The following is a 12,832-nucleotide window of genomic DNA, read 5'->3' as shown; positions in this document are numbered from 1 at the left end:
ACATGCTTTTAACTCATGTCTAGGTCAGATGATTCTATACCCACTTCCATTTACTAGATTTTACACTATTCTTGTCTCTCTTTGCACAGCCAAAAATGCATATATGAAACCAAACATTGGATTAAATAATTATAAAAAGCAAAGCAATAGGTCAGACTGACTGTGCAAATCCAAAGGCATAAAATACAGAACCTGTTATACTTACCATACTAACAAATCTAGGTCAAACTTGCAGCTAGCATCAATCTTTTACTTTATGGAGGAACAAAATAGACATAAATTACTAAAGCATTTTGCAGGATCGGACTCAGCTAAAGTGACTTTCATTATAAGGCACGTGTCATTGAAGGTAAGCTTCAGTACTAATGATTTCCATCTATTCCGTTTTAAGCACAGATATAATATGAAATAGCTGGGTGCACTTTTGATCTCCAAAACAGAAGGGCACTATTTTTATATTTATTTTTATTACTAAAATGTAACTCAATGCTTACAATAGTCCTGCATCTGTCTTCAAGTATCTAAACATACATGCCTTGAATTAAACAAATTTTTGGCATCCACAAATCCTACTGAAGTCAACTTATGCTTAAGGTAAACTGTACTTCTAAAAATAATACGAGTTCTAGTTTACATGGTTAAATATAGATCTAAGAATTTTACTTTAGGCATCTTTTTTTTCTATGATACTAGATTAGAATTGGATAGATAATAAAATGTTCCAACAGCTTAAATATATGTATCAATTAATAAATCTGAAGGAACCATTGCTAATTTTTTTTTAACTACTGATTCAAATTTTAGATTTAGTTTTAAAACATATAGTTTTAAATGTTTCGGACTTAATAAAAATGGACTATTAAAACAGTTTTAAATTAATCTGGACTTTGAAAATATCAAGGTGAATACATACATAAATTGTGTTCCGTCAATTAAAAGAGAGTTTAAAATAAATGCAAAGGGTAAAGGTCTATTTTTATCATTACAGTAATTTTTAATTTTAGATATTGTTCCAGATAACTAATCAMCCCAGATATTCAATGCATATAATCATTCTTGTTGTCTATTTTCAGAATTTATCAAATAGGATGGTAAGGAAAGGCCATATACTCTCTGCATTTCAAAGTAAGAAATAAGATGGCTTCTTTCATGTAACATTTCTGTAATTCTCCCAGCAAATTCAGTGTTGAAAGGTAGTAATACTGTACCTTAATTTCTTCTATTTCATCTGGCACTATCTTGTATGCAGATATAGTCCCACCCAACCTGAAATTGGGAGAAGAAAATATTGTCAAAGATCAACACAAAGCACAGCATGGTAATGGTATCACAATTAGTTTAAACACAAAAATGCCTCCTAACATTTTAGGGGTAAAAGCCAACAAAAACTGAAATAACAGCAAAAACAAAACAAAACAAAACCTTTCCTTAATTTATCCAAATAAAAATCATCTTTATGTGATTAAAATAAGCATTAGAAACATGGTGTCCTTGACTAGTCTGAAAGGTACGAATTAGGTCAACCAAATAGAACTACCATGACCAGGACTTTATTCTTTATGTTAACTGCTATCAACCATCATATTCTATATTTTTTTGGTTTGTTTTTTAAGTTGTGTGGATGAGTTTAAATATTTTAAGACTGATATAATTTGTGTTCAGTATTTCACTCAACTGCTGCACTGGTTTAAATGTATCCCAATGCAATTCTAGAAATTCAAATGTTATAATTACACATGCATGTACAGACCTCACAAACCAAATAGACTATGGCTCCCATTTTTGAAAAGTCCCTGGGGTTCACGATTGGTAATAAAAAGTGGAAAGTGGGTGATTTGCAATGGTTGACACTTGTATTGAAAAATAACTTCTTAGTTCTACATTGAATTTGCTGAACAGCTCTAATGAAAAGTATTTTTCAATTTCAATCTGTATCCTGCAAAAGTTTATGCTAAAGAATATTCATGTTGGATGCACAAATACCATATACTATACTTGGTGGTAAGTATGGTTAAGTATTTGGTGGCAAATATTGCATTTTCTGCAGAAACATGCAAACATGGTTCCTTTTGTCTCCTGAGGTAGGATCATTGATAGTGACAAATCAGACCTAAAAATACAACTGCATTAATGACCTCCCTGCTGGCTCTGCACAGCAACACAGCCATTTTCTAGGTCCTACAGAAATGGAAATCACATAGAAAACTATTGTGAAACAGTAGTCAGCTATCAAATGTATATTTGCATTATCTCCCTATTATTTGACTTTTTCTTTCAATTGTCAGCATTTCTACACAGTTTTATTTCTTTGTATTCAATCTTGAAATTATTATAGATATGGCTTACTCAACCTAAAAAAGGGAGAAAAGACTAACAATAAAGATTAAAAATATGTTAACATTTTCCCCACAAGTCCTGCCTACAGATATCTCCAGAAGTAGGTCAAAAATGAACTATGAAGTATTTAGACAGAACATAAAATCTCTGTACAGGGAAAGTCCACTCCAAAGTTCATTGCTCCTTCAAGTAATGAGCTACGATTACTGTGGTACCGGCACCGTCTAGATATTACACTACCCAAACTTATCACCAACATTTAGATGAAAAAATGCAGAAATCTGYCCATTTCTTTACACATCTGTCTGTGTGTGTAGTTTGGCTGCAAGTTTCACAGCAGTTTAAATGTGTATGGTAAGAGAACCCAGATGATAACACAGCATGAACTCTTCTAATGGTCATAATTATGGAATATGTGAAGAATTAAATTTTTATTTTTACTATATAATAATGAGAACACCTATGAGAACAATAGACTTAAGCTGTCTGTTTGGTAACCTGTGAGTAGTGTAACAGTAATATATACATAAAACTAAAAACAGTGTGTTTTTCTTCCAAAATGCCTCTATTAATTTTGCTTTCACACACAAATATTTACACCGTATAATTCACTCGCCAAACTAACTTTGCTAGTAGCAGAACTTGTTGTGATCATGCTATATCTACTTTACTCAAAAATCATAAAAYCCAGTCTCTTTCAACCTCTCTCGAAAGAATATATTCAGTTTGATGCTGCCCTATCGTTACTACAAATCTCCCACAATGAGAAAGGCCCAGGGCATAAGGGCTGCACGATATCAAATATAGACATACAAGAGTTACTGAGGACAGCCAAAACATTGTGATCAATGTTAAGAAAAGAATATGCCTGAAGAATAGTAAAACCAAGCCAAAATTGAAATTCAATGCATTAGTCAGTATGCCCAATCTAAGGAAATCTTTGTATTTCAAATATTTCTCTGAATTACTTTTGAGGGTCACTATCAGTTGCAACCTATCTAATGTTTTATATTAACTTTTTGARCAGGTTTGGTACACTTGAATATAATACAGCAAAGAGCAAGGGCAGAATTCAGTTCAATTAGGACCCAATTCTTGAGCAAGCTCTCTTCATCTTTCACACATTTTGGTTTTATTGTACATTTTATTAATTTTTTCTCCAGTTAAACAGCATAACATACAGCATCCTAGGACATAAATGGCACTTTATCTGGCAACAAACATACAACCAAAGAAGAGCAAAACTAAATATATAGCCAGCTAATTCCATTAAACTGAAAAGATCATCACAAACTTCATAAATAGAAACTTAACATTCAAAGTCTTTCTCCTCCACACTGCAACATTCTCCCACCACAGCAAGTCACACAATTTAATAGTGAAATTAGTTTATTTTAAATAGTAGTTATCTTTAATTTTTTACATATATATAACAGGTCATTACCGAAAGATCGCACAAATTATATTCAAATTTCTGTAGACATCAGTCTCATTAGGGGAAGATCTGTATCACACTCTGCAACTACTACAGATGCTCCAAATTCACTAAGCCCTTTCCAGAAGAGAAACAAAATGATTCCTAGATGCAGAAGGTAGAACTGATACAATAAAACCAAAGATCCACACATGGCATTGGGCTAAACTGGTAAGGTACTTTGAGGGGAGAATCAGAGAAGGCTGGATGGATATTGCATAAAAATAATAAAAGAAATAATAAATCTTTTATAAGTGGTTCCAGAAGAGTTTGTAAAAGAATACAAACTTTGTGTCTTTTTGCAGGGAAAATATATCAGATGAAAATGTATCTCAGAGGGACATGTAATGCGCAGACTTGGTTCACAAAAAGGACTTAGGAGAATGCTGAAAGGAAGGTTCCTATAGCAACCTAAGAAATTAGCAAAATATAGGAAATAATCTGATGCAAGGTCAACCCAGTTGTATTGGAACAGATGGAAGCTCTACTATTTTGCTACTTAAAAGTAGAATATCGCTGAAGAGAGAAAACTCGTATTTCTTCCAAGCTAAGGAAAGTTAAAAACCAGGAGCAACTGTGCTCAAAGAAAAGCAGAAAATAAYGAGCCATTGCCCAAACACATACTGTTCATGAAACAAAAGAGAATCTGAGAGAAAAAAAAAGTAAATTGTAATTGTTAACTATACCATTTAAAAAGGATGTTAACAAGCAGCAATTATCCTTATTTTAATGTTATCCTTTTATGACTGGTTTGCTTCATGTTTCAATAGTATATCTAAAATGGAAACTAGATTTCTGATTTTTAAAATAGATAATCTGACTCTAGAGTTGACATTTTCACCGGATTATTTTTCACACATTTGGAAGCTGGGCTTCTGACTGTTTTTTCCCTGCCCTTACCAGCCCTTTTGTTTCTCTTCAGAAATCCATTTAGTAACTCTGTGTGTGTGTGTGTGCATAGACAGATACATTATATTATTATGGTATAATTAATATGTAAGATACTTGTTTGGGGTGCTTGGACTGAATCTATACTGTTCTCCTTTTTCGATTATAATTCTGACCAAAGACATGAACACAGTATGTCTTTATACACAATTTTGCCATAAAAAGCTATTGATCCATCTGCTAAATTTAATAAATGAGTCACACTGAACGCAATGGAGTCAATTTTCTAAAAATAGCCGTGCACCCAGCTCAGCTGCTGTCATTTGCCAAGTTCTCTAATGCCACTTTAATTAACGTTAATCTTTCTTCAGATAGATCACACTGTCTAAACGATGCCAAGTTGTCACTGAACATCTCCCTGAATCTCTTTCTCTTTGAAAGKGGACCCCCCCAAAAAACTTCTGCTGAGGTTTTGCCAGATCCATCTCCCAAAGGTATTTGTTTCCTATCTAAAGGATATCCTGCTTTTTGACAGAGCCATCGACCGAGCAGAACAGTCAAGGAAGAATGTGCTTGGAAGCAGGTCAAACGACTCGGGGTCAGTCTGCCCGTTTCTAAGAGCACGTTCATTTTACCCCGCGCTGCTGAAGGAGGACGCGTTCCCAGGCTGCTCCTCCTGCCGGGGCACCTGGCCGGGACCGTGCTGTTAGCCCAGCCGCCTGGGCAAGCTTCACGCTGACCTGAGAGACACGCGCAGATCGTCAGGCCCTGGTCCTCCCAGCCAGCCTTCACACGGCTTTCCCGGGAAATAGAGAAAGCAGAATTTAATTTCAAAGTGACTTTGCTCTCTACTAGCCACGAGGGCACCCTAGAATAGACACAAAGCTCCTTTATTTGATACCAGCTTCTACTGACCTTTAAGGAATCGTTAAAACGCCCTGAAATGAGGTAGTAAAGAGGGCATACTATTTTGGGCTCCCTTCCGACTCACAAGGACGTTGGCAGCTGGAGGAAGCTGGGCGAGGACTGGCATCGTGGGCTGCACGCCAGCAACGAAGTGTGCACAACCGGCCGACCGCTTTGGGAAGACGGTGTTACCTATGTTAAGGTGTATGTGAKGAATTGGGCAACGATGAACCAGCTCATATTAATTTTTGTTTTTTTTTTCAAAAAGGGCTCCAATAATTAATTATTTTTAAATTAACTTAATAAATAATTTATTCTCCCCCTAGTCTTAGGCTAACTTCAACATACTGTATTCAAAGACTTTATGGAAGTAAAATGACTGCAGATTTCTGAGATATTCTCTCAGCTCTGTTCTCTTGTGAGCAAGAGCTCCCCGGGATCAAGCTGTCAGAATCCCAGGATTCCTCCYCCTGTCCCCACATCCTGAAAATTTCTTGGGGGAAAAAGGTGGAAATGGGGGAAAAATAAAACTAGCCCATTGCTGTAAATTTTTATTCCTTGCTTTATCACTCTACTTAAAAGTAACAAAAGTATAAGAACATATTTTTCACTGCCTTCGGAGTGTTCCCTAAATTGAAAGAAAARCTATATTAAAAAATATTATACTCTTTTAAGGGAGCAAGAAGAAGGTGATTTTCCTCTTTCATCCTTTAAAACTTTCTTTCCACTTTTCTATAGGAAAGGAAGAATAAATTAGAAGAGGCCAACTTTTCAGGCAACCTCAGTAGGCAAACACTGTCAGCTCAATCATTATGTGTTCCCGCGAAAGACGGCAAGAAGGATCTCCGTTCTCACCACACTTCAGAACCCAGGCAGCAGTCGCATGCACACGGTTCAGCAATCACAGGACCAGGAGCCGCTCTCCCCTCTTGGCAGAATGATTTATTTGAGAAAATCCGAAGAGCGGTGAAGAAGCGTGCCAGTACAGTAGATACCTTTATAGTTCTCAAACCCCACATCAGCTCAGGGCTGAGGATAGTTTTCCAGAGAGTATTTTTGATATAGGGGTGCATGGGGCATACCTACATGTGAYGGTGCTTAAAAATATTCCAGTTTGGGGTACTGCTGTTGCCTAGAAGATGGATACTAGACCGCCTCCTCTTGAAAAAGTTCATCATTTCACTTACTGCCTAATGCAGACGCAGGAGGGGCGGGGGGGGGGAGGCAACAAGAAGAAATTCAAGTTTGCCGGGCACTGGCCTCCCAAAAAAGAAAGCAGATTAAGAGGACTCCTAAAATCCATGGACGTTTCAGTGGTGCACTGTTATTCCTTTTCCCTCTCAGGATGAAGAGAGGTTCATGGGGGGGAAAAGGAGGAGGAATGTTGAACTTCCATGAGAAGCAAAATCTGTAAGTCTTGAATTTCACTACACAAATTCATTAATATTTGTTCAAAAGTCTTACCATTGGTACCTCTGTACCTCATAACAAGGTATGAGGCACGTAGATGATAACTATTTTCAGAGTTTCATATGGAAAAATTTGAAGTACAAAAAAACCGTGGATATTTTTAACTTCAAAAATCTATTTTAAGACTTTAGCATTTAATGCTGTCAGACAATCTAGCATCCAGAAGACATAAAGTATTTACACATGAAGCAACATCTGAAAATGTGCATTCTAGAGTAAAACTGTAAATAATTAACCATTAAAATATATATTTCTTCAGAGGGAAGATCACTTTTTTGTGGTTTCTATTAGTGTACTTCCACCACATTAGAACCCAGAAGAGAGGCACAGCCGCTGAATTTGACTGAAAATACAATACCACAAAGGCTAATTCTGCACTCAGAATTTTCATTTTAAGTATAAAATTTAATTTCTAAGTAAAACAGCATTTTAAATTGTTCCCAAATGCCAGTAAAATCTGGAAACTGTCTTACCATGTAGAACAGCAGCAACAAAACACTTTTGTGCTGGATGCATGTTTATTTACAGCACAGAGGAATGATTTTAGTATGCTCCATCAGACTGGTAATCTAACTATGGAAATCATACATTAAATCAAACAGACAGAAATGTCAGCTAGATTTAAGGAAAAATGTGCTCAGTGACTTTGAAAGTTCCCACCGGGGCATCAGATGCTTGACCAGCCAGCTCATTAAACAACATGAGCAAGATCTGAAATTTCCTGAGAGAAAAAATATGCAGAGGCAGACAAAAATCATTCTCATAAAAACAGTCCAATTCTCACCATTTAGACAAATAAAGATATTTTTAATATCCATGTTGGCATTCAGCTGATTGATAGACTGAAGACTTGAGAACTCTGTATAAGGGGCAGTATTTATAAGATGGGCTAAGATGTATCTGCCTTTTTTCTAACAAGTACATACCTAGGAGAGGTAAGAGTGTTTGCATATATACTGTTGGCAATTGTTTGTCACAGAATCCTTACAAACCTCAACTGAAAGCAAATTTGTTGGGTGCCTGAGAGAGACCTTTTGCCCATCTTGGAAGGCGCCGCACATTGAAGGATTTAGGCAATATGATACAGGATTCCAAAGACCTGCCTGGAAATGAAAGCTTCTACTAGTAAATTACCTTGACAATTTGTAGAAACCTATATAGAGGGATAATGCTATTTTTACTGACTCTTCTGTCACTTCAGTAGAGCTCTATTTGCTTCTACCTAAATGTAAAAGAGAGTCTACCTGAATCTTAAGGAAAAGAAGATTCGTCCTAGGAGAGTAAGTTGTTCCACAGCTAATAGAACTAATAAAGCCTAGCTTCTTATAAATCAACACTAGCCACCTGCCCCCCCCCTATTTTAGACTCCAATAAAAACAGATTAAAAAAATATATGTTCCTCTTCAACCTTTACCACAAAATCTTCAGTCTCCTACCCCATCCATCTATTTCTCACACCCCACTACAACACCACCATTTCCCTCYCAATAACTTCAGTGTATATTTTCCCTTCCATCTCTCAGACAAGCAAGATAAACTAAATAACCCAAAGTACATGTGCAAGCTTGTGCTGAGGTTAATACTTACACCAAACGGAAAGGAGGTTTGTTTGAGATATGCAAAAATACAAGATGGAGTAATGGAAAAGCAGGTAATGCTGATGTTTGAGAATAAGCTGGAATGAACTGCAGAACATAGGTTGAAAAGAACAGTCATTGCTCATTCCATGGTCTGGCAGGAAAGCATCCAAAAAATCTCTTYGTTTCAGAAATATCAGTAATGATCAAAAGATGAGGTAGGATAACTCAAACTCAGGAAAAGTAAACTGTGGAGAATATAAAGAAATAATTCGACCATTCTGTATTCTAGATCAGTTTGCTACTTTACCATTAAGTAAATCACACAGCTTATGGAAGACTGTATCAAAACTGTTTTAAGAAGCTTCAGAAAGAAAAGTAACTCATCTCAGAGTAATTGAAGTTTTTTTTGTTTTGTTTTGTTTTTTAAGTAAGACTGCACAAAATTACTAAGTATATATATGCAGTACATACTATCAGATTCCTTTAGGTGACCATAGGACCAGTGATCATAAGATCCTGGATAATGTCTACATGCCTTCTACTATCTCTGCAATCTCTTACTCCATTCCTGCTCCAGTACAGGTTAAGAGAAGTGGAAATTGATAAAGTGAATTATGGAATTTATATTTCTGTAAAATAAATAACTGTGCAAGTGTTGTCATGTATATTCCATGCTACTGAGTCACAGTTAATTTGCCTAAATGAAGATAACACAAGTGACAGGTGAAAATCTCTTCTAAAGCAGTAATTTAGTCTGGAAGTCTGTCACAAAACAGTCTCTTTAGAAATGAAGACTCCATTTTTTCAAAACAATTTAAAAAGCAACAGAGACCACCCAAACCCCAGTATGCCCATACTGCTCTCGCTTTTCTGTCTAAAAATCTATTTTCATGAAGCTGGAGAACTGTAATGGAAAAACTCAACCTGCAGCCCTACTGTCAAAAACCACAAACAGCTTAGACATGTTTCTAAGCATCTGAAACAACCAAAGTTAACTGTTATCAAAGATTCACATTGGGGAAGATTAAGCTCTATTCATTTTGCCCCCATTTTACCCCTAAACCAGCCATATATTACAGAACTAAATATCTGACTAGCAAGTATCAATAGGCAGATGACTAAAACCACTAACATTGCTGATATTTTGCACAGTACCTCCAGAGCCACGATGCTAAGGGCAGAAAGGAACTCAAAAATGGCTAAGACAACTCCATGACTGCAATGCTGTACATCTGCAGCCAGGTATTTAGGAAGATATGCACAATCTCAACAGACACCAGCTGCCAAAAATATACATGAACTTGTGCACAGAGATACCTGGGCTTTATGAACAGAATCCTTTCAGACAACTAAGAGAAACTGCAAATTTCTTACCAAACTATAGCTTTTTTCCATGAGTTGTGACAGYTCAAAAAGAGGCAGCACTGCTGGTAAGAACAGAACCCGACCAGCAGAACAGGGCATCGGAGAAAAGCAGCATCACTCTAAGGATGCCCAGCAATTGGAATAAAGGCCAAATGGCTCTCGGTTTTTCACAGAGCCCTGAAGAGTTCCTGGATTTACCTGGTCCTGCACATCCTCTGGAGTAGTAGCTACTCGCACTTTCTGCTTGTTCCTCCWTTTCATTGCTCTCACTGCATGCCAAAGATCCCCTTTAAAAACCTACAGAAATTCTCAGACTAAATTGTAATTGTATGAACAATTCACGAAGAACCAGAAAGTAAACATAACTGAAGTTACAGGTCAGATGACATTTATTGATTGTTTACATAAATTGATAGTTTAAATACAAATCAAAATACTGGTATTTAAAGATGATTGTGCATTAAAACATGCAGCAAAATTAAATACTGAATATATTAATGAAATTCTTCTAATATTTATCATTTCATTGCTTATAGTCTTTTTATGTGGAATAATAATGAAGAAAAGTTCTAACAAAAATAAATAGGCTAAATAGTAAGTATTGTTGCTAAAACAGCCAAGTCAACTAAAAAAAATTGGTTCTACTGAAATAAATGAAAAAAAAATCCCAGCTGACTTCTGATAAAGTAAAAATGATAGAAATTACGTCAAATGCAACACATAGCATATCAGTATCTTATTTTGCTCTATATTTACACAGAGCAGACTACAGAAGTATTCTAATTTACCATTAGGGCACAAACATGCARTAATGACAAAAATCTTACAAAATAATAGTACTTGCATCTCAATACAGAGATCTATGGATGACAACTTCAGAGAAAAGAAAATGTGGAAAGTGGCTGTGAAAGAAATTGAATAGGGAAGTATGTTATCCCTTTGAATTTGGACTCTTAGGAAGAATACCTYTGAGCTGCCAAAGAGTATTGATAGTTTAATAATATAATTGTTAGTATCCTATGTATTTACTCTCCACCCAATACATTTAATCATAGAATCATAGAATCACAGGATCAGTAAGGTTGGAAGGGACCTCTGGAGATCATCTAGTCYAAMCTCCCYGCTCAGCAGGGTCACCTACAGCATGTTAGACACGGTTGCATCCAGGCRGGCCTTGAAGATCTCCAGAGAAGGAGACTCCACAACCTCTCTGGGCAACCTGGTCCAGKGCTCYGTCACTCTCACAGGGAAGAAATTCCCCCTCAYGGTCAGGCAGAACTKCCTGTGCTTCAATTTCTGCCCATTGCCTCTWGTCCTGTCACAYGGGACAACTGAAAAGAGTTTGTCCCCGTCCCCTTGACACCCTCCCTTCAGGTACTTGTMCACATTGAKCAGATCTCCCCTCAGTCTTCTCTTCCCCAGGCTGAAGAGGCCCAGCTCTCGCAGCCGTTCCTCATAGGGCAGGTGCTSCAGCCCTCTGATCATCTTTGTAGYCCTMYRCTGGACTCTCTCCAGTAGCTCCATGTCTCTCTTGTASTGGGGAGCCCAGAASTGGACGCAGTACTCGAGATGAGGCYTCASCAGGGCTGAGTAGAGGGGCAGGATCACCTCCCTCGACCTGATGGCAACACTCCTCCTAATGCACCCCAGGAGACCATTGGCTTTCTTGGCCACAARGGCACATTGCTGGCTCATAGTCMACTTGTCATCCACCAGCACTYCCAGGCCCTTCTCTGCAGAGCTGCTCTCCAGCAGGTCAGCCYCCAGCTTGTACTGGTGCCTGGGGTTATTTTTCCCTAGGTGCARKACCCTGCACTTGCCTTKGCTGAACCTCAKGAGGTTCCTCTCCGCCCAGCTCTCCAGCCTGTCCAGGTCTCTCTGAATGGCAGCACAGCCCTCAGGTGTGTCAGCCRCTCCTCCCAGCTTGGTATCATCGGCAAACTTAATCTCCTTTTCTCAGGAAAATTTCTTATAAATAGAGGAATATCTTTAAGTACACAGACTGCAACATTCAAAGTGACAGAACTAAAATTACAGGTTCAAAGGAAACAACAGAACACTCACTGTGTCAGGGCCTAAAAGGAAGCAGCATATATTTGGGATAGAAAAYAGAATATCCATTGGGTAGGCTCTTGACTGAAATGAGATCCTTTATTAATGCTGTATTTCATATCATCATTTTCAGGGAATTTTAGAATATTTTTAAAAGAGCCAACCTTAAATATATCTAGCCTACTTAGACAAAYAAATAGATTTTTAAAGCCTATTTCTTTAATTGGAATAAAACTTCCTGATTTGGTAATTAAAGAAAAAAACTCAAGGTATTTGTCTGCATTCAGATGTCTTAGGATACTATCTCTCATTCTTGTAATTGTAATTTCAAGATAAAGCAAACTTCACCTTACTAATTTACACTACACATATATAAATTCTGGAGGAACATCTGCCAAAAATGTACAAATATAGACAGCATGTGTTTGATGCATAAAAGAATGTAACTGATGTAACTGATGCATAAAAGAATTAGTAACTGTGATAAATTTTAAAATCATGCAAACACATCCTATTTTATGGGTATAGCCCATATGTGTACAGCTTATATTTTCAAAGACACCTTACATAGATCATAATTTTGAAGAATTTGAGGCCAGTATTTTAGGATTCCTTGAAACCTTTCCTCTAGAAGATTTTCTTCTTGAAAATACTGAGTCAATGTTTTAAAATAAGATTTTTTTAAGGAAGAAATGACATTCTRAGTGGTAAGGTAAAGTTTTGCTATAATATAGGCAATAGTATAAACTCTGTGTACTCT

The 12,832-nt window shown here is 36.9% G+C and overlaps 1 protein-coding gene across 11 annotated transcripts in view; it reads right to left on the bottom strand.

The window, feature by feature from the left end:
- GPHN (gephyrin) overlaps nt 1-12,832 on the bottom strand; it is a 214,083-nt gene that overhangs the window by 175,160 nt on the left and 26,091 nt on the right. For all 11 annotated transcript variants that reach the window (XM_085323312.1, XM_085323315.1, XM_085323313.1 and 8 more), the window contains exon 3: nt 1,209-1,266. In XM_085323312.1, coding sequence (XP_085179438.1) covers nt 1,209-1,266 — 58 coding nt within the window. The remainder of the gene's footprint in view (nt 1-1,208; nt 1,267-12,832) is intronic.

The sequence above is a fragment of the Rhea americana genome, unplaced genomic scaffold (assembly GCF_003343005.1).
Source record: "Rhea americana isolate MKP2758 unplaced genomic scaffold, rheAme1 scaffold_84, whole genome shotgun sequence".
In the NCBI taxonomy this organism is placed as follows: Eukaryota; Metazoa; Chordata; class Aves; order Rheiformes; family Rheidae; genus Rhea; species Rhea americana.
The sequence above is the reverse complement of the archived record's forward strand: the minus strand, read 5'-3'. Positions and strand labels throughout refer to the sequence as shown.